Raw genomic sequence first — 27,038 nt, 5'->3', positions numbered from 1 at the left:
TGGTGCCCCTCTCCATGTGGAAGGCATGTCCTTGGGGGGGCTCCAGGGGCACGAGCAAGCGGTAGACAGCGTAAGTGTTGTGGGGAATCCAGTCTTGTAAGGCAATGCCCACACTGATGGCTGGCTTCAGTCGTGGCATGAAACTGGTCCTGGGGAGTTCTTGGCAGACACAGAGCATTCATCAGCTGCTGCAGCATCACAGACCGTTTCGGGGGGGCACTTGGTCGAAACTTGCCACATCCAGCGCAACACTGGGTTTCTCTTCTTGGTCCTCCTTACACGCCTTGTTTTGGGAGCTGCCCTCCTTGCTGCTGCTCTCTGGCTGATGGCTGCTTTTGCTGGGACAGCACCACAGCATAAAGCACAGGACCAGGGGTGCAGCAATGGCCCGTAACCAGAAGAGCTGCTGGGCAGCCAAGAGCAGGGCTCCCCAGGTAAAGCTGCTCTTCTGCTCCAGCTCCTGCAGCAGCCGAGACGTCTCCTGGTTCAGCTGCTGGGCACGCTGCTGCATGCGCTCATGTGTGGCATCATCCAGCTCATCACCAACCATCTGTTGTTGCTGGATGAGGCTTACTACCAACCAATAGAAGAACGTTGCAGCCATGGCCTGCAGGAGGAGAGAGAGAAGGGCTTCAGTGGGGCTGGGCAGGAGGGAGCTGGCTGTGGGAGCCGCAGGGAGCTGGGGGCAGGCAGGAGAGGGGGTGAGCCAGCTGGGCGGCAGCAAGGCCTGCGCCCAGCCCCAGCACCCGGGCGTCCCCATGCCCTGCCCAAGGCGCTCCCGCCAGCGGCTGGGCCCTCGATGCAGGGTGAAATAACTAAAACTTTGCACCCCGTAGTAGCAAACCCATATACGCTTTTAACAAAGTTGAGGATCACTTGATTTGGGTTACAGTGTTAGACTTAAAAGATGCCTTTTTCTGTCTACCCCGAGCTCAGGAAAGTCAAATAAGCTGGACGGTTTTACCACAGGGATTTAAAAATAGTCCCACTTTGTTTGGTAACCAACTAGCCAAAGAATCGGAACAATGGCAACAGCCACTGGGAGGTGGCGTTCTTCTACAATCTGGAGATGACTTATTAATAGCGACCGAAACAGAAGAAGAATGTGTACAACGGACGATCTCTCTTGTAAACTTCTTGGGTTTAAGTGGCTATAGAGTCTCCCAACAGAAAGCACAGCTGGTGCAAGAAAAAGCGGCATACCTGGGATACGAAGTCTCCGCTGGGCAACGCTCCCTGGGAAGAACAAGGAAGGAGGCTGTCTGCCAGACACCCAGACTGGAAACGGTGAGAGATCTACGAACCTTTCTAGGAACGACAGGTTCGTGTCGTCTATGGCTATATCAGTATGGACTACCTGCAAAGCCTTTATCTGATCCGCTGAGCACAACCCGAATCAACGTAACATGGACTCCCAAGGCAGACAAAGCATTCAAGGCTGAAATGAGAAGGCAGGGTGAGAGCCCACCCGCGGGGGCCAGCCTTTCTCCCCCAGCCCTCGTCCAGCCCAGCCTCCCGCCACGTGTGCACTCACGGCTGGCCCAGGCCTGCTGGCGCCCCTGGTAACTGTCCCCATTGTGACATCTGACATCCCAGGCCTGCTGGCGCCCCTGGTAACTGTCCCCATTGTGACATCTGAAGTCCCAGGCCTGCTGCCGCCCCTGGTAACTGTCCCCATTGTGACATCTGACGTCCCAGGCCTGCTGGCGCCCCTGGTAACTGTCCCCATTGTGACATCTGACATCCCAGGCCTGCTGGCGCCCCTGGTAACTGTCCCTATTGTGACATCTGACATCACCAGAGCGCATCACAGGCACGGCCACCGGCCAGCCCGGCCTTTGGCCCCAGCCCGCCTCAGCGGCTCACAGCTGCCCTGGTGTACTCCTTGAGGCTGGGCTAGAGTTAATTTCCTTCACAGCCGCTTGCCATGTGATACGCACGCTGCTATAGTTTGGACGTATTGTCATATAGAATCAGAGAGTCGTTTAGGTTGGAGAAGGCCTTTAAGATCACCGAGTCCCACCGCAAACCCAGCACTGCCAAGTCCACCAATAACCCATGCTGCGGTGCGCCACGTCTGCGCGTCTTTTAACTACCTCCAGGGATGGTGCCTCCACCACTTCCCTGGGCAGCCTCCTCCAGTGCTTGACAACCGTTTTGGTGAAGAAATCTTTCCCAGTATCAATCTAAACGTCCCCTGGTGCAACCTGGGGCCTTTTCCTCTTGTCCTAGCGCTTGTTACGTGGGACAAGAGACCGACATGCACCTCGCCACAACCTCCTTTCAGGCAGCTGCAGAGAGCGCTAAGGTCTCCCCTCAGCCTCCTTTTCTCCAGGCTCAACACCCCAGTTCCCTCAGCCGCTCCTCGTCAGACTTGAGCTCCAGAACCTTCACCAGCTCCGCTGCTCATCTTTGGACGCGCTCCAGCACCTCAGTATTTTTCTTGTAGTGAGGGGCCCAAAACTGATCGCGCTGCTCGAGGTGCGGCCTCAGCAGTGCCGAGCACAGGGGGACCATCATTCCCTAGCCCTGCTGGCCGCACTATTTCTGACACAGGCCAGGGCGCTCTTGGCCTTCCTGGCCACCTGGCCACACTGCTGGCTCATATGCAGCCGGCCGCTGACCAACACCCCCAGGGCCTTTTCCTCCAGGCAGCTTCCCAGCCACTCTGCCCCAGGCCTGTAGGGTGGCGTGGGGTTGCTGTGGCCCGAGTGCAGGGCCTGGCACTGAGCCTTGTTGAACCTCATGGAATTGGCTTTGGACATCAACCCAGCCTGTCCACACCCCCCTGCAGAGCCTTTCTGTCTTCAAGCAGATGAACGCTCCTGCCCAGCTTGCTGTCGCCTGCAAACTTACTGAGGGAGCACTCAAGGCCCCCGTCCAGATCGTCGAGAAAGAGATTAAACAGAACTGGCCCTGGGACTGAGCCCTGGGGAACACCGCTTGTGGCTGGCCACCAGCTGGATTTAACTCCTTTCGCTACCACTCCTTAGGCCTGGCCACCCAGCCAGCTTTTGGCCCCGCAAAGAGTGCAGCCGTCCAAGCCATAAGCAGCTCGTTTCTCAGCAGAATGCTGTGGGAAATGGCGTCAAAGGCTTGTCAGACGCTCACAGCTTTTGACCCAGGCGGCTCCCTTGGTGCTGACCACTGTGCTTGTGGTCGAGGGTGTGCTCTTGGTGCCTTTGGGACAGCAGCGGGTGCGGGGTGGTATATCTCCTGATATCCTGGTGGCGGGACGGGGCCTCTCCACGGCAGGATCTCTGTGCTGCTGTGCCACTGCGAGAGGACATTGCTTCCAAAGAGATGTTTCCCAAGGGGCATGACGGGGTGCGGGTGGACGTTCCCCAGCAGGCAACTCCCGCTGCCGAGAGAGCACCGTCTTCTCCATGTCCAGCATGTTCACTTCTGCGGTACCAGCTCCCTGGGGAGTGTCTGGCACGGGCAGATTCTCCAGCCGGACCCCAGTGAACACGTGGAGGCACATCAGCGGTGCCTCCCGCTTGGTCCCTGCCCAGCCGCAGCTGCCAGGGAGTTTCTGAGCCTGTGTGGCATTGCCACCGTGGCCGTGAAAGTGTGAAGGGGAAGCAGGGTGACTATCATCTTTGCAGCCACTGTGGTCTTCAGCGGCCGCTGCGCTGGGATAGACCACTGAGAGGAGGATGCTGCCGCTCTCGTCAGAGGGCCGCTGTGCAGGCATTTCCCTTCCGTTTCGGTGTCCCGCATTCTGCCCTCTCCTGCCCTGCGGTATGAGGTCAGGTGAATGTCCCCAGCTCCCAAGAGACGCAGCTTCTCAAGGGTAGATCCACGATGATGGAAGCCAAAACCTTGAGCCCCAGCTACGCAGCCAGGCACTCTTCTATTCAGCATGTCTCCTCCTTGCTGAAGCCCCTCCTCTGCCTGGGAGGATGGAGGAGAACACCACCTGCGCTCCTGATTCTTTTAGCATTGCTCCGCGGGGCTACAGTTTGATTTGATGGTCCTCAGCTGCCTCGTCACAGCATCACTAGACCTTACATTGCATAGTAGGAGTGGACGATAACCTGTAGGCTTCAGCAGGCTTGGCAGCCTGTCGGTGACGTCACGACTGTGAACTCCTGGTGGGCAGCAAGCTTCTCTAGAGAAACTGTCTGGGCAGCAGACAGGTGCTTCGGTGCCTCTCAGGACAGACGCTCCAGCTGCTAATACTTAGGCGCTTTCCTGGTGGCACTGGTTCTGATGCAGGTGGCTGGGTGGGTGGCTCAACTTGGCCTCCTGGACTTCTCCTGGATCCTGTCCCTTACTCACGTGCTCTGAATGCCCCAATCGCAGACTACCATGCCTGCCTCCGAGCCCCTCTAACACCTCTGTGAAACCCCCCCGTTGCCTGGCAGCACCGATAAGTAACGGTAGCGAGACCAGCTCCAGGGTCGTTTAGATCAAGAACGCGGCAGGTGGGACGTGATGCCACGTGATGCCATAGAATTGCAGCTGCTTTGCAAAATAATAGTATCTCTGAGTTAAAGAGGGATTGGTCAAATCATGTTGAGGTCTGAGAACCTCGTGTAAAGCCGTGTTCGGGGTGCCCCAGTTTGAATGGGACACCTCATGCGCACGAGTAAAGAATCACTCTTGTAAGTCCATACTTTGCCTCCTGGCCTCTCTCCTGGCTTGGCCTGGGCCAGTTGTGAAAGTTTCCTAATGCTTCCCATGATCCAAAGTGGCTGTGGGGACAGCCAGCACCGCCCGACTCTCCCAAGACCTGCTGCCTTCTGGCCTGGCCCTCCCACATGCAGCCCAAGGGTGGGTTTCTGTTGCTTTTAATTCTTTTTTTCTTTCCTTATTTGAAAACCACCAAGATAAAAAGGGAGTATCTCCTGCCATGTGCCCACTCACACCACATGCTGGAGGTAAACAGAATGACAAAATTGTGCTGTAGCACACTGCCCTGTATGAAGATTGCTGGGGTCTGTAGTGGGTCTGCAGACGAGCTAGTTGCTTTAAAGACTTAGCCGTGTACCTTTCAGACAGCCCCAAATTGTCAGGTATGTAAACAGGATGTGAAGAACCGGAACTTAGAACCGTAGCATACGGGCACCTACAGCAACAGCAAATAGCAAACAAGAAGGACACAGAAAGCCTGTCAGGGTCTGACACATGTACTATCGAAGATATTTATATACAATTTATAAAAACAATAAAAGGCATTTTTCCATTTTGTCCGAACCCAGCCACGTAGGCATAGTGTTTCTCAGTCTGCCTCCACTTGCGTCACCACCTAAGTTCCACCGCAACGGTGTTTCTTCGTGCTTAACTTCATGAAAAGTGCTGCTGCATGCACTCTCGCGTGGCCTCATCCAGCTCCTCACCAAGGCTCCTTGCATCGGTCCCTTCCGCTGCATCGGGCCCCGCGCCCCACAGTGCGCTTTTGCTGTGGAGGAAAGGTGCGTCAGCAATTGCCGTTGCAAACAGAGCAGTGTGTTGTGCGTGTCCGATGCGCTCCGTTGTGCAGCACCAGCTCTCCGGGGAGTGTCTTGAGGACTGGCCCTGTGCATGAAGAACTGAACCTCTCCCATAGCACAGCTCTCTGGCTGCGTCCTGCTGCTGGCAACAGTGGCCTCTGCCTACCTGATGCTCAGGAAGATGTCCGTGTCATCCTGCTGCAACCCAAACATCATCTCAGTCAGGAGGGCAGCTTTGGAACCGGACATCAGCTGGACCTTGCAGGAGCGCCTGGAGGGCAGCACTGTCAGACTGCAGTGTTCCGACTTAGGCAAACGCTGCCAGGCTGCTTTTAGCAATATCTGGAACCAGCGGGTGGTTTTCTCCATGTCCAGGTAGGGGCCAGTGCAGAGGGTGCCTAGGAGGCTGGCACCCTGATTTTCCATCAGCTGCTCCTTGGGGTGGTGGATGAAGCACAGCGCGCCCTCCACCAGCTGTTCCTGCCCGCAGGTGCACTTCAGCTCTACGCGGAGCATGGGGTTCCTCAGCAGCTCCCCCTCTGTGGTGCCCCACTCCATATGGAAGGCATGTCCTTGGGGGGGCTCCAGGGGCACGAGCAAGCGGTAGACAGCGTAAGTCTTGTGGGGAATCGAGCCTTGTAAGGCAATGCCCACACTGATGGCTGGCTTCAGTCGTGGCATGAAACTGGTCCTGGAGAGTTCTTGGCAGACATAGAGCAGCTTATTCAACAGCTGCTGAAGCATCACAGACAGTTCTGACAGATCCGGGGGGCACTTGGTCGAAACTCTTGCCACATCCAGCGCAACACTGGGTTCCTCTTCTTGGTCCTCCTTACACGCCTTGTTTTGGGAGCTGCCCTCCTTGCTGCTGCTCTCTGGCTGATGGCTGCTTTTGCTGGGACAGCACCACAGCACTAAGCACAGGACCAGGGGTGCAGCAATGGCCCATAACCACCAGTGCTGCCGGGCAGCCGAGAGCAGGGCTCCCCAGGTAAAGCCGCTCTTCTGCTCCAGCTCCTGCAGCAGCCGAGACGTCTCCTGGTTCAGCTGCTGGGCACGCTGCTGCATGCGCTCATGTGTGGCATCATCCAGCTCATCACCAACCATCTGTTGTTGCTGGATGAGGTTTACTACCAACCAATAGAAGAACGTTGCAGCCATGGCCTGCAGGAGGAGAGAGAGAAGGGCTTCAGTGGGGCTGGGCAGGAGGGAGCTGGCTGTGGGAGCCGCAGGGAGCTGGGGGCAGGCAGGAGAGGGGGTGAGCCAGCTGGGCGGCAGCAAGGCCTGCGCCCAGCCCCAGCACCCGGGCGTCCCCATGCCCTGCCCAAGGCGCTCCCGCCAGTGGCTGGGCCCTCGATGCAGGGTGAAATAACTAAAACTTTGCACCCCGTAGTAGCAAACCCATATACGCTTTTAACAAAGTTGAGGATCACTTGATTTGGGTTACAGTGTTAGACTTAAAAGATGCCTTTTTCTGTCTACCCCGAGCTCAGGAAAGTCAAAAGCTTTTTGCTTTTGAATGGGAGTCTCTCAACAGAGGGAGAAAGGTGCAGCTAAGCTGGACGGTTTTACCACAGGGATTTAAAAATAGTCCCACTTTGTTTGGTAACCAACTAGCCAAAGAATCGGAACAATGGCAACAGCCACTGGGAGATGGCGTTCTTCTACAATCTGGAGATGACTTATTAATAGCGACCGAAACAGAAGAAGAATGTGTACAACGGACGATCTCTCTTGTAAACTTCTTGGGTTTAAGTGGCTATAGAGTCTCCCAACAGAAAGCACAGCTGGTGCAAGAAAAAGCGGCATACCTGGGATACGAAGTCTCCGCTGGGCAACGCTCCCTGGGAAGAACAAGGAAGGAGGCTGTCTGCCAGACACCCAGACTGGAAACGGTGAGAGATCTACGAACCTTTCTAGGAACGACAGGTTCGTGTCGTCTATGGCTATATCAGTATGGACTACCTGCAAAGCCTTTATCTGATCCGCTGAGCACAACCCGAATCAACGTAACATGGACTCCCGAGGCAGACAAAGCATTCAAGGCTGAAATGAGAAGGCAGGGTGAGAGCCCACCCGCGGGGGCCAGCCTTTCTCCCCCAGCCCTCGTCCAGCCCAGCCTCCCGCCACGTGTGCACTCACGGCTGGCCCAGGCCTGCTGGCGCCCCTGGTAACTGTCCCCATTGTGACATCTGACATCCCAGGCCTGCTGGCGCCCCTGGTAACTGTCCCCATTGTGACATCTGAAGTCCCAGGCCTGCTGGCGCCCCTGGTAACTGTCCCCATTGTGACATCTGACATCACCAGAGCGCATCACAGGCACGGCCACCGGCCAGCCCGGCCTTTGGCCCCAGCCCGCCTCAGCGGCTCACAGCTGCCCTGGTGAACTCCTTGAGGCTGGGCTAGAGTTAATTTCCTTCACAGCCGCTTGCCATGTGATACGCACGCTGCTATAGTTTGGACGTATTGTCATATAGAATCAGAGAGTCGTTTAGGTTGGAGAAGGCCTTTAAGATCACCGAGTCCCACCGCAAACCCAGCACTGCCAAGTCCACCAATAACCCATGCTGCGGTGCGCCACGTCTGCGCGTCTTTTAACTACCTCCAGGGATGGTGCCTCCACCACTTCCCTGGGCAGCCTCCTCCAGTGCTTGACAACCGTTTTGGTGAAGAAATCTTTCCCAGTATCAATCTAAACGTCCCCTGGTGCAACCTGGGGCCTTTTCCTCTTGTCCTAGCGCTTGTTACGTGGGACAAGAGACCGACATGCACCTCGCCACAACCTCCTTTCAGGCAGCTGCAGAGAGCGCTAAGGTCTCCCCTCAGCCTCCTTTTCTCCAGGCTCAACACCCCAGTTCCCTCAGCCGCTCCTCGTCAGACTTGAGCTCCAGAACCTTCACCAGCTCCGCTGCTCATCTTTGGACGCGCTCCAGCACCTCAGTATTTTTCTTGTAGTGAGGGGCCCAAAACTGATCGCGCTGCTCGAGGTGCGGCCTCAGCAGTGCCGAGCACAGGGGGACCATCATTCCCTAGCCCTGCTGGCCGCACTATTTCTGACACAGGCCAGGGCGCTCTTGGCCTTCCTGGCCACCTGGCCACACTGCTGGCTCATATGCAGCCGGCCGCTGACCAACACCCCCAGGGCCTTTTCCTCCAGGCAGCTTCCCAGCCACTCTGCCCCAGGCCTGTAGGGTGGCGTGGGGTTGCTGTGGCCCGAGTGCAGGGCCTGCACTGAGCCTTGTTGAACCTCATGGAATTGGCTTTGGACATCAACCCAGCCTGTCCACACCCCCTTGCAGAGCCTTCCTGTCTTCAAGCAGATGAACGCTCCTGCCCAGCTTGCTGTCGCCTGCAAACTTACTGAGGGAGCACTCAAGGCCCCCGTCCAGATCGTCGAGAAAGAGATTAAACAGAACTGGCCCTGGGACTGAGCCCTGGGGAACACCGCTTGTGGCTGGCCACCAGCTGGATTTAACTCCTTTCGCTACCACTCCTTAGGCCTGGCCACCCAGCCAGCTTTTGGCCCCGCAAAGAGTGCAGCCGTCCAAGCCATAAGCAGCTCGTTTCTCAGCAGAATGCTGTGGGAAATGGCGTCAAAGGCTTGTCAGACGCTCACAGCTTTTGACCCAGGCGGCTCCCTTGGTGCTGACCACTGTGCTTGTGGTCGAGGGTGTGCTCTTGGTGCCTTTGGGACAGCAGCGGGTGCGGGGTGGTATATCTCCCGATATCCTGGTGGCGGGACGGGGCCTCTCCACGGCAGGATCTCTGTGCTGCTGTGCCACTGCGAGAGGACATTGCTTCCAAAGAGATGTTTCCCAAGGGGCATGACGGGGTGCGGGTGGACGTTTCCCAGCAGGCAACTCCCGCTGCCGAGAGAGCACCGTCTTCTCCATGTCCAGCATGTTCACTTCTGCGGTACCAGCTCCCTGGGGAGTGTTTGGCACGGGCAGATTCTCCAGCCGGACCCCAGTGAACACGTGGAGGCACATCAGCGGTGCCTCCCGCTTGGTCCCTGCCCAGCCGCAGCTGCCAGGGAGTTTCTGAGCCTGTGTGGCATTGCCACCGTGGCCGTGAAAGTGTGAAGGGGAAGCAGGGTGACTATCATCTTTGCAGCCACTGTGGTCTTCAGCGGCTATTGTATCCCATGTAATCCATGATTTAAGTTTCATGGTATAGGAATGACTCCAGCAGGAACTGCCTGAACCACTGGAGGACAAGCCTTAGAAGAAGCAGCGCAGGTGTAGCAGTGATCTGACCTGAGCTGGCTTTGGTGCCTGATAACCCCATACCAACACAAAACCTCTCCTCTGCTGAATGACCACCATAATAGACTGTGTTCATTGACTAAATGAACCCAACGGATATTTTGTGGACATTTTTTAGACATTTTTACAGGGGTGGTCCATAGACTAGGGGAACGGTATCTGTGTATTTTATCAAAGGATGGGAAGGGTGATGGTGGTTAATGAGGTTGTATTGGAAAGTGTGGCATGATATAAATGGTATGGAATAATGGGTGGATACTGACCTGGCTTCAGCTACAATCAATTGGTTTTCTTCTTAGTAGCTAGTGCAGTGCTGTGTTGTGGACTTGGTGTGAGAGCAATGCTGATAAATGTCAGCATCCTTTAGTTGTTGCTTGACGTGGAAGGTTCAGATACAATCTGTCCTTCACAACAGCTGCAACTTGCTACAACTTTGGCCTGCTATTACAACACAGTTACTTGGTCTGGATTGCTCATAATATGCCCATTGTGTCTAGCCACTCCACAGTTGCTAGGTAACGTTTACACTAAATCTAGGACTTTTCAGTTCCTTGGGCTCTGCCAGCAAGAGGGCTGGATGGTCATGGAAAATTGGGAGGGGACACAGCTGGGACAGCTGACCCAAGCTAGCCATAGAGGTATTCCATACCATATGGCGCCATGCCCAGTGTATAAACTGGGGGAAGGAGGAGAAAGGCGGGGACATCTGGCATTATGGCGTTTGTCTTCCCGAGTAACTGTCAGGCGTGCTGGAGCCCTGCGCTCCCGGGGATGGCTGAACACCTGCCTGCCTGGGGGAAGCAGTGAATGAATTGTTTTGCTTTGCTTACATGTGTGGCTTTTGCTTTACCTATTAAATTGCTCTTATCTCAACCCTCAAGTTTCACATTCTGATTCTCCTGCCCATCCCTCTGAGTGAAGGCAGAGCGAGTGAGCGGCTGCATGGTGCTTGGCTGCTGGCTGGGGTTAAAACATGACAGAGCCAACAATTCCTAAATGTAGTGCTAATATCCAAATGTGTGACAATAAAGTTTAATATTTCTGATGGGGGGAAGGAGGGCAAAGAAGTGACTTCTGAAGTGGACATTTTAATAAGAGGTTAAAGATTTCCTCTTTATAAGTTTTACATGGTTGAAGTCTTGGAGGAGAGACACTGGGCGAGTTTCTAGCTTAGAACTGTGGGAATTACAGGCAGAAGAGTCCTCTGCTAAAACTCTAACAACAGGGCTGTGTCCAGGGGAAATATTGTTCCACCCCCTCTGCTAAAAAGCCCCAAAACATTTCCTCACACATGATTCAAGCTTGGAATATTTTAATATAGAACTTGGCAGAAAGAAGATCCATAGATGTTTCCCATAGTAGACTGCCCTTCATTCTTCTAAGCATATTTAAAATCAAAGTATCTTAAATTCCCCCAGCAATGCCATTTATTGTACACATAAATAAACAACTCAGTAGGCTACAACTCATGATGGTAAAGAATTTCTTCAGAACAGGACAAAACATCAGTTTCCAGAGTTAAGTTTTTAAACTGTAACTGGACATGGTTTTATATAGTGTTAGTAACCACCACCATACTGCCTGAAAACATTCACAGTGTTCATATTTAATAGTGTTACACACAAATTACTTGATTAATAAAATTCCCAAACCAATGCACATACACGTACTTGAAACAGAGGAGAATCCTTGTGTAGCATTTAGGTGCTTATTTCTCAGTAGAAAAGGCCCTCTTCATCAATGGTGGGGGTGCTTTTCCAACATCAAACATCATTTCCAGCAGAGGATTATTAAGGCAGCACCAGTCAGGTATGCGGCCTGTCTGGCTGTAATATTCTTTGGACACAGATCGACTCCCAAGTATGTCCTGAAGTGCTCCAAAAATGGCTCCTGCATTATTGGAGGTGGTGAGAAGTTGCATTAATTTGATGTACTGAATTTCTTTTTCTACTTCTTCCCACCAAGAATCCCAACAGTTTTTTTTCATTTCTGTCCCCAAAATTAAAGGAATGAAAGGATATAACCACTTTCCTTGTCAGTAGCCCAGCTAGTCCCAAATTGCTTCCATTTATGTCCCCGAAAGTAACTGAAAACAAAGAATCATGTAGTCTCTGCTGACAGCTAAACTGGCCTAGTTGACCTGCTTCTTATGACAAAGCTTCCTAGAAGTTTTTATTTTAAGCACTTCAAACAAACCACCTTGTGTTTAAGAAAACTTCCTCTCCCCAGAAAGTGCATCACACAATACGCATAAGAAGTTTACATGATTCAAGACTGCAGCAGCTGACTAGCACTGCCAGTAAAGAAAAGTATGAGAGAACTTGGTGCATAAGTCATTCTTGTTTGCTAATCTTAGAAGTGGACTCAAAAGGTTTTAAAACCAAAAGTTTATAAACATCTACCTTTCAAAGCATATAGAAATAAAATATCTACCTTTACAGTTAAGGTTAGTTTCTCACACATACCAGTTGGGCTCAACTTAGTAACCAAAAGCTTGGAAAAGCATGAATTCTTATCAACCTGAGAACATTTCTGAGGAGTTGCTAGCAATGCAAAGCCCTACCATTTCTCTGACTCACTAGTACAGCATCCAAAACCCATCACAGATGTGCTGTATTTGTTACTGGCACTTGCAAACAGCACAGGGAGTTAGCAGCCTCAGGTGTCTCCATAGCTCACAGCTCCTCAGTAATTAAACTTGCTTTTTCAATAGGCAGACCTTCCCACACGCAGAAGGTCTCTGGTCTAATTACTTTACTTGTGTCACAACATGGTGGTACCCCTGTACTGCACTTGAGTCAACACCTTATCTTCCACACCTCTTTCAAATTGCTCATCACCTATTTAAAGCTCCTATAACCTGCAGCACCATTCTGCGCTCCAAATGTCCCTGAGCGTGCTTTACTCCACACAATTTCTTTCAGAAGGGCGTAACGATTCCAAAGAGCTCCAGTGCAGCTTGATTTCAGTTCTACTAACTTTTACAGCTATTTATTCATTACAAATCTCACTTGGAAGGTCTGTTTTTCACTTTGTACCTTTGCTTAGTAGTGTTTTCATTCTTACCTCCCAGCCAGGCCACACAGTTGGGTTTTGCAGGTGGAGTGTGAATTCTGAAGGTTTTAGTGGCAAGTGCTTCTTTGTATTTTGGTTTCTCTACCAGGTATCTAATTTCAGCCATAAGCCTGTGAAGGAATCCTGGCAACATAGCAGTGCCACCAGTAACTACCAAGTTCTCTGCCAGCTGCTTCCTGGTGTCTATTGGACACTAATGCAAAGAGGAATAATAATACAAAACCACACATTTTAACTCAAGTTGCACAAACCAGCATTCAGAGGTCTGTTAGAAATTCAGTCAGTCTTTCTGTGCACTTCCACTACCTGGCTGAAACATAACAAACATAATTTTTCCCCAGACTTCCCAAGAAAAGGCTTAGGAACTGCCCATCTGAGGCTTTCATGGGCACATTGCGAGTGCCTGTAAAGCCCTTCAGCTGAGAGAGGCCAAGACAACAGAGGACAGAGGTTATGGGTGCCAATAATTCCCAGAGTTCTGTGAGAAGATGTGTCAGAGAGAGGTGAAGCCTCAACCAGTGCTCTCAGAGAGGGAAAACACATACGAGACTGACCCTTTTTAGCTCCATGTCGGAAAAAGGTACTATAGAAGTCTCAGTGGCAGAAAAGGTTTCTGCTGGAGCTTGCTTTAGGCATCAGATAATCCAACCAGAAGACACAAAGGCATGAGAAGACCAAGCTTTGTCAGTTCTGCGCCTCACAAACAGATCTGCCCTATCCCTCTGAAAAATATTCCAGACTGCTGTGGTCCTCTTGTCCACAGGAAGTAACTGGATGCTATTTAACACTTTTTAATTTAACATTTCTCTCTGCCAAAGAGTGATGCAAGGTAAATGCCTAGAGGTACAGAGGTGAGGGGTCAAGGCACAGATTTAAACTATTTGTTTTCATAAGGATTTCTAATTGAAACGTTAGTTACATCATCCAAGCCTATGACTCTCCAACAAATTATATCTCAGCAAACTAATTTAAATGGCAGTGATAACTACAGGAAGTCAACTTTAATTAACACATGTACACCATCACATAATGAAAATTTCCATGTATAGTGTTTTCCTAATGCATTATTTTCCTAACAAGAAATGAAGTGTTTGTATATGCCAAGAACGAATCTAATATGCTGCCTGTAATAGAGATGTCCAAATTAATTTTATTCTGTCTTAGGAAAACCAGAAGTCTGCAGGACTCAGTCTAACTGAGGAAAACACCTTGAAAAAAGAAGAAAAAGAATTCCTGTGTCATTTCAGTTTAAGCAGCGTGATTCCTACAACACCAAGTATTAGTCACTCCATCATCATTACATATGTAGAGCCCCACCCCCAAACAAGCGCAAGCTAGGTTTTTACTTTTGCTGAGGAGTGAGCACTGCTTTCTTAGAAAACTGTCCTACACATGCTGCAGTACAACAAAGAGTAAGAAAACAATCACAGAGTGGATGACACATGGTGACTTACTACCCCGCAGAAATTCAAGTGGCAGAACGCTAGGAGTCATGCTGTGAAATGTTTTCAACCAACCGCAACCTGCAGTCAGAATGGTGTTACTCTAGAAAGAGTAATTTATAACAGCAGATTCTCTAAGGCTGAAGGCATTCAATAAATTGTTTATAATATATAGATACCTGAACAAGTGAATCTAAGATCAAAGTGGCAACAGATGTCTCTTCATTATCCTGTTCAAACAGTATTTCAACAACAGAGTCTCTGTTGAAGACAGGAAACAAGTGTTAATGAGAAGCAACACTACACTATGAGCTAACACTCATGAACAGCAGAGCTGGAAATAACCACAGACTTCCTGCTGACAACACAACATCACCACATCTGTCATACAGTCCATGCACCAGGCAGTGCCAACAGGGAGGACACAATGAATGCCCCGTTCACTTCGTTAAACCTGTCTCATCATCATGCATTAAAACTCTGTTTCTGTTTCCCCCATCCCAGCAATCTGTTTACTCTCATCTTCAACTGTGAGCTCTCTGGAGAACCTGACACCTCTTGTCATGGGCTTGCACTGTGCCCAGCACAAACCCTTAATTTATGAGGCATTAAAAGCATATGCGTTTCATTGAAATTCAATTTTATGAAAATTAATGTGCTTTTAGAGTTGAAAACACACCCTCCTAAAAATAAATACTCTGCTACAGTATTTCTTACCTGATAGGGCCAACTACATGGAGAATCTTTTCTCCATCTAAAGGATAGTCCACATCTGGAGGTGGTGAAGGACGCTAGAAATAATAACATACGTGCATTATTTTAGAGGCCCAAAAGGCTACATCCACTTCAAAAGACCAGGATAAGCTTTATTTTCCACCCACCTCAGCACCGCCACCAATGTTGAACTTGGCTGCTTGGATTTTCAGTCCTCGTTGGAGATCACTCACAAAACAAGTGCGGACTTCATAAAAGAAAAGAAAGGGGCAGAAGACAGACTTTGCTGGATCCCTTCATTACCAATAAAGACAATAATTTTGCTTAATTTAGAGAACACACACCTTAGGCCCTTGCTGGTCCAAGACACCATCAGATAAATACAAAGAAAAAATGGTCTCTACACTTTAACAGAGTTCAGATGCTATCTAGACCATGAATTTAAATGAAGCCGACACTGAAACTATGCTAGGACAGGCAAGATTTCTTTCTCACACAAGGTACATAAGATTTTAAGACACAGCGATATTACTAATTGTGCTTTTGGCTACCACAATGTGCCAGGGTTTGTATTCTGCTGTCAAACATGCCACTGCAGGTCTTGCACCATGGCTTCAAATGAGACACTGCTCATTTTCTAAAGAAGCTGGAATCATACAATATTTTTCCTAAGGCAATTCTTCAGCACCCTAAGAATTCCAGAGGTTGGTTGTGGTGGGTTTTTTTCTTCAGGCAACACTGATAGAGCACAATTTAATTTGTATCCCAGCTGTTAGTGTTATTATATACTTATTTATTTGTATCTGGTCAAATAAGCATCTTCTTCATAAATGGATATCACAAAGAAACCACCCCTCAATACACAGACACTCACAATTCCAACCCTAGCATATTATATCTGGTTCCAAAAGACTGTGTAAAAGGACAACTGATCAGCAAATTGCGTTCAAGTCCAGGAATTAGAAATGCAACTTCCACTTGACATAGCACCAGCTTCATATTACTTATTTTGCATTTGACTGATGCATTTCTTCCTAATTTGGCCCAAGAGATACATACTCGTTGCTATTTCCTATGATTATATATATTTTTATATATGTTGCACATGAAACATTACATAGGAATTCATCCAAGTTCTGCCCAAAGATAGACTCTATTTTTTCTGGTGTAAATGTAGTCCTTGGCTCATCTTGCCTACCTGATTAACATGCCAAAATGTCTTTTCTACATAGGGTTTTTTTTTTTTCAAAATTGACTTTCAGGAAAATTGAGCCTTCCTAGTTAATTTATAAACAAACCTCACTTGAAATATTCTTGTGTCATGATGTTATGACTACTTAAATGCTGCGTTTGCAAACAAAACAGATTTATGGTAACAGGTTTTGAACATCTGCTAACTCTAAGTTCCATGTAGAGTACACACTGTACACATTCATATGCAAACAAAATGTCGGTAGTTAAAAAATGCAACACAACGTTAACCTGACCTCCTGGTCACAGGATACATACAATAGCGTAATACTCTTTCTGCACCGGTCTACCTAATGTGTCTGAGCTACATCTGAACAACACATAGGCTAAATGTGAAAGAGAAATTCAACATGATTTTGGTTTTGCTTTCAAAGAGGAAGAACACTGCAAGTTCTTCCAGTAGGTAAGAAACATGGTAAACAGAGAAGATAAAATAAATTCCTAAATATGAAGTATTGCACACTTGTTGTTATCACACCCTACTGAACAATATAAGAACTAGTTTCATGAAGCAGAAAATTTTACCTTTTATATCCTCTACTATGTCTTCTGGAACTGAGCCTGAAACAAAAAAAGTAAAAAGCTTTTGTTCTAGGTTGTTAAGTGTAGAAAGAGAACTTAAGAATGAAACTAAGTTTGAATTACATTTAATACATCAAAATTTCACTTTGACAAGAGCTTTTAAAGATTTCTAGGGAAGAAAGACTATTAAGAACAGAAATAAAAAGTATGTCTTCTCTCACAACAGGCTGAAAAATTACTACAGAACTTTTACCTCAGCCTTCATTCAAACCTGCTGCTATGAGTGGCTTATCATAAAAATAATATACCTGTTAAATACAGAGAAACAAATCCTGAAAGTAGATCACATAAGATGTGGTGAATACTAAAATAATTTTATTTACTGTTAATATTAACCCACTTTCCCCAGTGCAAGTTCACATATGCTACATCAAACAGACCTTACCCATCACGGATGGAAGGCTCTGTCCTTTGGCTAATCCTGTGTCAACTGTGCACTGCTCCAACAACTGATATTCCAGTTCCCTAAAACATGGCACGGGAAGTTAGTAGATAGTTATTAATTCAGGCTGATTCTCTGTATTATGCTTAAGGGACGTTATTTATTCCCTTCAGTTACATTCTTCTAAATATAAACTGAAACAGATTGATTTCTACAGCTTCTACTACATCAACAAAAGCCAAACAGCAGTAACTTTACAAATCAGACACTATCACAGTAACAGTTGTGATTTAAGTCAAGTTCAGCAGGAATCTTTGTTCATTAGTCAAAGATGAGCTTTCATAAATAAATCAGTAAAGTGGAATGTGTAACTGTGAACTTACTTGTGGATAGCCTTTCCTCCCAGGGGAAGAGAACCCCAGCAGCTCAGAATTGGAATTCCTTCATATATCTACATGACGCTCAGGAAATTCTCCTTTTTTGTTTAGGAGTTTTCAGTCTGCTGGAACTACATGTTTTTTCCTCTCAACAATCTCTTGCATTAGCTATTGGAAACACTTTCTAACTGCTTTTCTCTACAATTAATCTCTATTATATAAAGTCTGAAGTTATGAACCAGCCTTCCCAAGTTTTGAGGGAACACAGATTTAGCATGCCAGCTGTGAAAAGATTCCACACATCATGGTATCTTACAGTCAAAACCCAGACTGCCTGATCTGTTCCTATTACTTTTTAGCACACTTGAAGTCTATAAAAATATGTTGTCACAACAGCCCTACTGGTGAAAATTTTGTTTGCGTATTATGAAGGATACAGGCAGCACCAAGCTTTCTGCATATCCACAGTCTAGCACCATGGCAGAATTGATCCCAAGTGTCAGAAGAGACATTAGATGACTTGGAGCAAACAAAACGGAAGGTACCTACATGGAAACCAAAAGGACAATTAACAGAAGGGGGGAGTGGGGGGGAAGACAGAAACAAATCACCCAAAGCACTGATGTTTTCTCCAAATGTCATATTAAAAGAAAACCCAGGCAACTTTATCTTGAGGTAAGCATTTTTCATTTAGTTTTAAAGGTTGCATAATAACAAACAAAGCCCAACAGGATTCTACACTTGTCTGTGGTACGTACCAGTTACTTCACTAACAACGAACCTTGGAATGGGCTCGTAAGAAAAGTGTTAATTACTGAACTCATCTTAAGTCCTACACCAGGTTTCTTACTGCCATCGTCATTGAAAAGAAATCAAAGAAACTAAAAGAGCTACTTGAAATGTTGTAATAAGGACTTGAAGATGTGAACAAAGGTGCCAGAAAACCCATAAAAGCGTGCCTTTATGACAATGCACTGTTGCACACAAACTCACAGAAGAGGCTATTTTAAAACACTCTCCCAAAAGCAATGTGGAAACTCAAGTCCAAATTACACAAGAATTACTTTCTTCTCCCAGAATTCCATAAATCAAGTTTACTAGGCAGAGACAGTTCCTTTAATGGAACACTTTGAAGCATGAATTAAACGAGCAGGTTCAGTAAAACTTGGATTTAAGGGCAACATCAACAATACTTAGCCCAAAGAAACAAGTTGTAATATTGAGGCTGTATTAATATGCCACTCTTATTATTTGCACCAAATGGAAATACTAGCCAGAGAGAACTAACCTCTGTCCTGGTTTCAGCTGGGATAGAGTTAATTTTCTTTTTAGTTGCTAGTGCAGTGCTGTGTTTTGGATTTGGTGTGAGAACAATGTTGATAACACACTGATGTTTTTGGTTGTTGCTGAGTGGTGTTTGTACTAGGTCAAGGACTCTGTAGTTTCTCAGACCTTGCCAGAGAGAGGGCTGAAGGAGCACGGGAAGTTGGGAGGAGACACAGCCAGGTCAGCTGACCTGAACTAGCCAAAAGGCCATTCCATAGGATGGCACATCATGCTTGGCATATAAACTAGGGGGGTTGGCCAGGGCCTGCCAGTCATTGCTTGGGGACTGGGTGGGCATCAGTCAGCAGGTGGCAAGCGGCTGTACTATGTGTCACAAGTTTTCTTTTCTCCTTTCCCTTTGGATTTCATTCCTCTCTCCTTCTCCCTCCTCTTCATTCTGTTATTGTTATTACTATTATTATTGTTCCTTTGTTTTTATTTTATCTCAATTACTAAACTGTTCTTATCTCAACCCTCAAGTTTTACACTCTTTTCCAATTCTCCTCCTCACCCCCTTGGGTGAGTGGGCAATGAGCGAGCACTTAATTACCGGGTGACATTAAGCCACAACAACCTCACAGCAGTATTAGCTGGCTTAACAGGTTACGAAGTCTCTCCATCAAAATACAACTTTCCAAGTCACAAGTCATTTTCAACAACCAATTCTGCATGGGAGTGCTTTATCTGAGATGTGTTTTTTTCTTGTAAGGGGATTCGGAAAAAAACAATCCAAATCACTCAAATCTTTCAGCAATTTCAAGTCATCAGAAAACTTTATCTATAGTAGGAGAGAACTATGCAGAAGTTTAAGATTAGTTGGTAAACTGTGTTGTCGAAGCACAGTGAAGAAGTACTGCACACAAAGCAGTTTCACCACTTTTTACAGAAGAACCTTAATCTTTGTTCTACCTGAATTGAAGAATTATGGAATCATCTTCCAAAACATTTTCTGTTAGAACTAAGCAAGAATTAGGTTCAGACTTTTCTTCAAAAAGACCGATTAGCAGAAAAGAGAATGAATTTCAGGTAAGCTTTTATCTAAAAGGGTACAGCCAGGGGTTAGATCACATTAGGCAAAGACACTGACTCTGGTAGAAGTCATGAGATTTGCTGACGGAGCACCAACAAATGTTTAAATATATTCTGGCTTCAGGCAGTGCTCGATGGGGATTACTTGATCTGTCTGGAACAGTGCTATGTGAGCTGTATTTTTGTATGAACCAGAGAAACCTTTCAGATTCTTCTTAATAGCTCCTGTTTTGTGGCCTCATGAAGTCAGAATGGAACAAAAATGGCCTTCAGCTCAATTTCCAAGCCCTACCCCCCCAGATGACCACCTGCTTTTTTCCATCTTTTTTATGCCTCCCTCATTCTTTTGGCATTATTTTCATTTCTTTGTCTGCATCTGGTAGGGATTGTAAATAAAATTTCTACCAGCAAGTGCTATGCTGAGCATATACAGTAGTTAGGTAAAACACACACCTCAAAATGCTTGAAAAGAACTCTTGTGAGCGTGTCTCTGAAGTGTGAAGGGCACAAGACAGATTCTATGATCACAACACGCCGGTCTCTGGGATTCACCAGCAGATGTCTAAAACAGACAAGACACGTAAAACAAAACTGGTAAGATTAAGCACATATTATGACACCTACCTTGTTTTCATATTCCATTCTCCTCAAAAATCCTAAAAATATGCATTTAGGTAGCATTTCTACAGCAGATCCCCAAGTCTTTTTAATCTAAAAAACCTAACACTTTTCTAAAAGAAAGTTAGGAAGCTGAGTTACAGAAAGCAAGTTACAGAGCTATCTTCCAGCAGACTCTAGTTCTGAATACCTGTTATAACCTTCTAAATCAATATAAAGAAATGCAAAAATAGTCACGCATAATAGCCATTAATGCCTTGTCCAGTGTCATATAGTGTGCCTATAAAAGAGGAAGAATGACAATACAGATGTCCTCATTTCAGTGGAAGAAGATGGAATTGTCCTGATTTCAAATAGAAAGCAATGATCAAGGACAGGGGGAAAAAACCCCAAAACCAACCCTCACCAGAAGATCTGAGACACAGAAATTAAGTACTGGTTTCCCTGTGTCAAGTGATGATTCTTTACTGTGTGAAAATAAGGACTGGAAGTAAAGAGAAAAGACTAAGTCCAACTTCATTATTCATTAATCGTACTAAAAATACAAGAAAAAGAGGTAATATTGGAGTAAAAACATTCCACGGGTTAAGATTCCTCCTTCCAAACCACTCTCACATGGAAAGAGCTCTGCACCAATATAAGATGAGCTTCAGCCCTACCAAAATCAGTGTAACTTCTTAGGTAATGACTCTTCTCTATCAAGTAGTTTATAAATGCCATAGTTAAAAGGCAACTTATAAAATACTTTCTATTTCTAGAGAGCAACTGATGCTGCAGAACATTAACTCTTTGTAATATAACCTGAATCTCAGCACCACTGAATTTCTCCTGCAAGAACACAGCCAGGCAGCCACCTGCAAAATCTTGTTTCTGTTTTCTTAATTCAACTAGACAGCAGCCTTCAGTCACGCTTCTAACACCTCCCAATTTACTCAGAAAAGAGCTGCAAGAAGGCTTGCATAACTAACGTTCAAGTATCTGTTACCTGAAATACAGCATATGGATAAATTCCTTTAGATACGAATATAGCTCTTCCGTATTAATATTATACTGAACAACTTTGATAGGCTGTAAAGTAAAAATATCCACAGTTAGCTTAAATACTAGGCAGTGATTATACATAAATATATAAATGATATATAAATACATATATATGATAATATATATGAATGCATATAATCTGATACATACAAAGAAGTACTCACTCTTGCCTGATTTTGCTCTATGTCCTTAAAAATGCATCTCATAAACTCACGCTATAACTAAACTCCAGAATTTATTCATGCTAATTTTTCGTACTGGTATCTTATCTCAACATTAGTATTTCAAAGCTGCCATCCGCTACTAATGAAAAAAAACCCAAACACATAGCTAGGCAAAGAAATTTCTCAAGAAATGACCCAAACATAAGCTGCATGGGTGATGAGTATGTATTAACACCAGCACTGGTATCATGCTTACTTGTATCTAGTTATGATTTTTTAATAGCAGCAGTTACAAGATGATGAAAAATAGCCCACGATGGACAGAAAACATATCTGCAAATTCCTTCTATACCATAACATATATCAAACATTATAAAGGTAACACTGTTCAGGTAAAATAGTTTACCTTTGCAACATCAGGTTTCTTTATTTCACTAGGAATAATGCATCTTGGTCCTGTCTCTCCTGCAAAACCACACCTAAAAGAAAATATTGAAAACTTTATGATTTGGAGTCACTCTTTAATACACTGGGTCTAGCAATCAAAAGGCAATTAATTAGGGATATCTCTGTGACTGCAAAGAGGTGTCTTGTGTATTGCTTTTCTATCTAGCCATTTTGAATGAGAAAGATTTTATATCTTTTTACTGACTCCCTCTCAGCTACATTAAACAAGTTTTCTTCACTTCTCTAAGGACTGTAATGCTCAGTTCTGATGCGCCTCCAAATTTCCACCGAGTAGTTTTCTGTTTATAACCATACACCTGCAACCTTCGTCATTGCCTATTAAATTTCCAAAGAACCATCTTCCTGTATCCCCCATACAGTCCCACAGTTTTCACTGAAACTCTCAGTAAGGCAAGATTAAGTTATCATGACATCTTTAAACCCTCATCTTCTATGACTCTTATTTCGAAGAAACAGAAGACAAAGACGTGATGATCACAATCATGCAGGTCCTATGGCCTATTTTGCTGCTGATCAGCAACATTTCACTGACACTTTTTTCCTACTTCCAGCACTGAAATGCATTACCTTCACAAGCATCCTGGGCGATACAAGGTATTACTGCCTCGAGATGACTGGTTAATACTCCAGGCCTCGACAAAACACGAGAGCTCTGCATCCAGCTTAGATGCAACATAATAAAAATAGCTGCAACCTCAAAACAAACTTTTCAGAAACCCATCCGGTTTTCATAAAGCAGTTGCACCTTAAATGGCACAAGAACCATGGACTGGAGAAGGCAAAACCAAAAGAAATTCAAGATTTGGTTTTAAGAAACTCAGTGCTTGACATTTGTTTCACCAGTGCCACCCCTATTAAGTACAAACCTCAGAAGAAAACTGCAGCAGAAAACACTAGTAGAAACCTACAAAGCTGCTGGACTTTGAGTATGTTTAATGTAAAAGGTCAATACTTTATTTTCATATTTGGCAACTATCAATGTGTTTCTTCAGGTCATTTCAGAAAAATAATCTGAAAATAGACACAAATCAGAATTTAATTTTTTAACTTAGTCTCCCAAAGACTTGTGTGGTCCCAGTATGTATAACTGTTGTCCCTGCCTCTCATCCTGACAACTTTTGAACTTTTGGTTAATTTCAGACTTATTTGGAAAAGAACAGACTTCTGTCATAATGAAGTTGATATCTCTTCTACAAGAATGAAGCCTGGAAACAGACCCTAAAAACAGACTATTCAGGGGAAATGCCTTTCCATGAGAGCATATTAATAGGCAAATAATGCCCATGGGATAAAACTTCACAAGTGCCCCAGATCTGAGAAAAGCCTGTGATCGACAATACGACATGAATCCACAAAAAGCCACTTCTGGAATTGCTCATGTCCATCCATGAAGGCTTTATTAAATCCTCTCCATAACCACACCATAGTGATTTCCAGGTAACAAAGCCTGCCTGCTGGTCTGCAATTACACAATCACTTGAAAGAAAGCAAGTACAACTTAATACAAAACAAAGTTTGACCAAGAAACCCTGTTCCTGCGACTCCTGCCTCTTTAGACAAGCAGAGAAATCCTCAGGGTTTCAAGGAGGTAAACACATCCACACCGCCACAGGCAGGGGCCTAGGATAGTAATATAGTACTATATTACTATATAGCAATATAGTATACATGTATATACATATGGTATACACCTGAATGTATGCTTTTGTTACAAGACAATCTTTTTTTCTGTATGCAGGTCACCTCTCCACACAGGCCACTGAAACCCTGGGAGCATTTCCACAGTATTTTAATTCCAGGCACTGGGCCGACTGCTTAAACAGCCCCTTTTTCACGAGGGCTGCACGGACCTTGGACACGAGTAAGGAGGTACCTGGAGGTTTCTAACATAACGGGGTATTTTAGCATTGGGCGGGCAGAGGCACGGCTACGTTTTTAGCCCACAACATAAATAACTAAAGACCGAGCACTTCTGCTTGCACCTCAAGTTTTACCCTTTCTTTATCTAAAACACGAGAGTACGAAAATAGGCATACTGTCGGCTTTGTACCACGCAGATCACCACAGAAAAGGGGCGAGGGGAAAAAAAGCCGCACAGTTATCCATCGCGACGGCAGGCCCGCCCCGCAGCCGCGACACTGGCTGCACGGCGAAGCCTGTCGCAACAGAAGGGGGGGGGGGGGGCGGGAGGCGCAGCGCCACTCACTTGGTGAAGGCCTCGCCCAGGTCTATCACGACGGCGGTCTTCTCACCGCCGCTGCCTAGGCCCTCGTAGAGCGGCATCGCGGTCTCACTCCCCCTCAAACGGCGGCGCGGCGGGGCCTTCCTCCTCCCCGGCGCGGCGGGGCCTTCCTCCTCCCCGGCGCGGCGGGCTGTCCGCGGCGCCTGCTCGGACCCGCGCCGCCGCCCGCCCTGCAGCGCTCCGGGAGGGCCAGGCGCGCAGCGGTCTCCCCTCCGCTCCGGCGGCGGGCGGGGAGGGGCGGTTTTCCCGCCGGACGAGGTCCCTGAGGCACAGCCCGGGTGGCGCCGTTGCTGGCTTGAAGGCGGGGCGGGGGGAGCGGGCGGCCTCGCTGCGGTGAGGAGATCAGCGCTTGGGCTTGCCCTGCCCCAGGGAAATGGCTGTGGTGCTCGGAGCTGGTGGAGGGTAAAGGCACGCTGGGGCGGCCGTGCTGTAGGGGTGCGTTAATTTACACCGCACAGCTCATTTCAGAGGGACCAAGCATCGTCTGTCTGTGCCTTCCAGCCATACATCGAACCATTTCTTGTATTCTAAAGCCCTCGCGAAAACTTAAAGCTACCACGAGCCCTGCAGCGTGTGCTCTGGCTGCCGTCAGATTTAATGCAAGAGCCATTTACTACAAGGCCAAATGCATAGGTACCCTCAGGGTGTAGTGTCCTTCCTCTCAAACAGAAATGAATGTTGTCTCAGGGGAGCAAAAAAGCCCCATCTCTTTACTGGTCCGAGAGAGCAGTGGTTCAAGAGTGAAGAAAGAAGCCCACAAATACAGTGAGGATAGAAATGATAACCACCATGGTAACCCATGCTTTCAAGACTGGCTCACCTGCGTCTCATGATCAGAGAGAGAGGTAGATCAGCTGTGGTGGTAGCCAACTGGTGGGGCACAAGTGCTAAAAATCTAATTCAAATTGGCTCAATTTCACCCATTTTCATGAAAGTATCATCGTGCTGGTTCAGCTGCAGTTTGCCTTCACCTGTGTTTTTTAAAGAAGGGAATATTGCTGTCCAGGCTTTCAAGATCACAGAGCCCCACAACAAACCACATTTCACAAAGTTTGCGAGAACACTATTATTTCAAATCCTGACAAAATTACAGGCTCTCAAAACCAAGATCTTAGTCCTGGAGCAAAGAAAAAACTCTGTAGAAAAGCATGCATGTGCCCACATACTAAAATAAAAGACTTTGAGTCAATGCTGAGGTTTTAATTCCATCAGGCTTAGAAAATGTTAAGTTTTTCTGAATAATCTTCATCTCTGTATTATAAGTGAATGTGAGCTCTGCTGCAGGTAAGGTCAGTCACCACTTGTTCACAAGTTACTCAAACTGAAATGCACATCCTTGCTTAGATGGTATTGACATTTCTGGTTTGAAGTAGCTGTGTCATGAAAGCACCTTAGCATGAGTTTGTGGGAATGGGCTCTAGAAGCACCTCAGGGTGTGGACGGAGAGACAGTTATCCAAAGCCAGACTGAAGAGAGGAAAAGCACATGCCAAAAGGCAGCACATGAAAGTCTCCCAAGAATTAATAATCCCCACAGGCTAGTAGTCCTGCTGAATCTGCCGGTGATAAACTCAGGAGTCCAAGAGTTTGGTGCATTCGTGCAAGGCTCTCAGCGTCAGCAATGGGTTGTCTGAGTCCAACTGCATCCACAAAGGCAGTGGCTGTGCTATGCTGACAGAGACAAAATGATTATCTATACACCCAAAAAAACCAAGGCACCCTTTGAGGGACTTGGTGAACACCCACCTAGAAGCATTGGCACGTCAGTACGAGCCTCTATTTCTGGGTAAATAGCTGGGGTTGGCCTTCCAACTGTCTCTCCAGCTGGAACACAGAAAGAACATCTGTATGTGACTGAAGTGTGCGATCAGTTATCTACTATTAATAATAACAGATGGACTCTATTAATAGTAAGAGCTTAATAAATAAAAGGTGTTCTAATTAATATTGTTTGTGATACGTGTCTCCCTGTGACTTGATCCCCTAGTGGGGAAAAGTGATTTTATAACAGATGTTGGCTAGTGTAATGACGATCTGGGATCACTTGAGAGGGATTTCTAATGTAGCGCTTATCCAACTCCTAACAACCAGCTACTTTCCCCTACCAGTCTTCTTCTTCTTCTTTCCTCACAATAACCACACCTGTGAAATCAGCTCTCTTCAGGCATTGTCAGTGCCTGCCCAGGTGTGCAACTGTGGCCCTGATCACGTCCCAAAAGATCTGTCACAGAGTGTCTATATCAGCTAAGTGCATGAGACTCATTTCTTCTTCAGGGAAGCAAAATGAATATTAAAAAAGCGATTAACTGGTGACTTGGGTCTAGACGTTTGCTTATTGCTAGACAGGCAAGCCAAAGAGACTGAGTGCAGGAGGGCAAGAGCACTAATGAAGCAACAGGATTTCAAAGTAGTCTGTCATGACACTGATGTGCTCTGTTGCCACTGAACCCAAACCACCTGAGCTGTGAGCCACTGTAGTAGTTCATAGATGCTGTGTTTTTCAGGTACTCTGCAGCAGTGCTGTTTGTCCCACATCCATACGTTCTATTTAGGATCTGTGAAGGTGGAGGAGTGTGCGAGAGTTGGATGATGAGTGAGAGTGATATCAGACACCGAAAGCTGTCG

The 27,038-nt window shown here is 46.8% G+C and overlaps 1 protein-coding gene across 1 annotated transcript; it reads right to left on the bottom strand.

Moving 5' to 3' along the window:
- Positions 1-10,998: 10,998 nt before the first annotated feature.
- ACTR10 (actin related protein 10) lies at positions 10,999-24,591 on the bottom strand. The gene is made up of 13 exons (XM_056346861.1): positions 24,379-24,591; positions 22,111-22,183; positions 21,485-21,567; positions 20,335-20,443; positions 17,964-18,071; positions 17,533-17,600; positions 17,153-17,232; positions 16,711-16,746; positions 15,102-15,181; positions 14,938-15,011; positions 14,400-14,481; positions 12,770-12,971; positions 10,999-11,593 (listed from the first exon to the last, which is right to left on the bottom strand). The coding sequence occupies exons 1-13, from the start codon at positions 24,453-24,455 to the stop codon at positions 11,412-11,414; spliced, it is 1,254 nt and encodes a 417-aa protein (XP_056202836.1). The 5' UTR covers positions 24,456-24,591; the 3' UTR covers positions 10,999-11,411.
- Between the last annotated feature and the right edge of the window lie 2,447 nt (positions 24,592-27,038).

This window comes from Falco biarmicus, chromosome 7 (genome assembly GCF_023638135.1).
Source record: "Falco biarmicus isolate bFalBia1 chromosome 7, bFalBia1.pri, whole genome shotgun sequence".
In the NCBI taxonomy this organism is placed as follows: domain Eukaryota; kingdom Metazoa; phylum Chordata; class Aves; order Falconiformes; family Falconidae; genus Falco; species Falco biarmicus.
The sequence above is the reverse complement of the archived record's forward strand: the minus strand, read 5'-3'. Positions and strand labels throughout refer to the sequence as shown.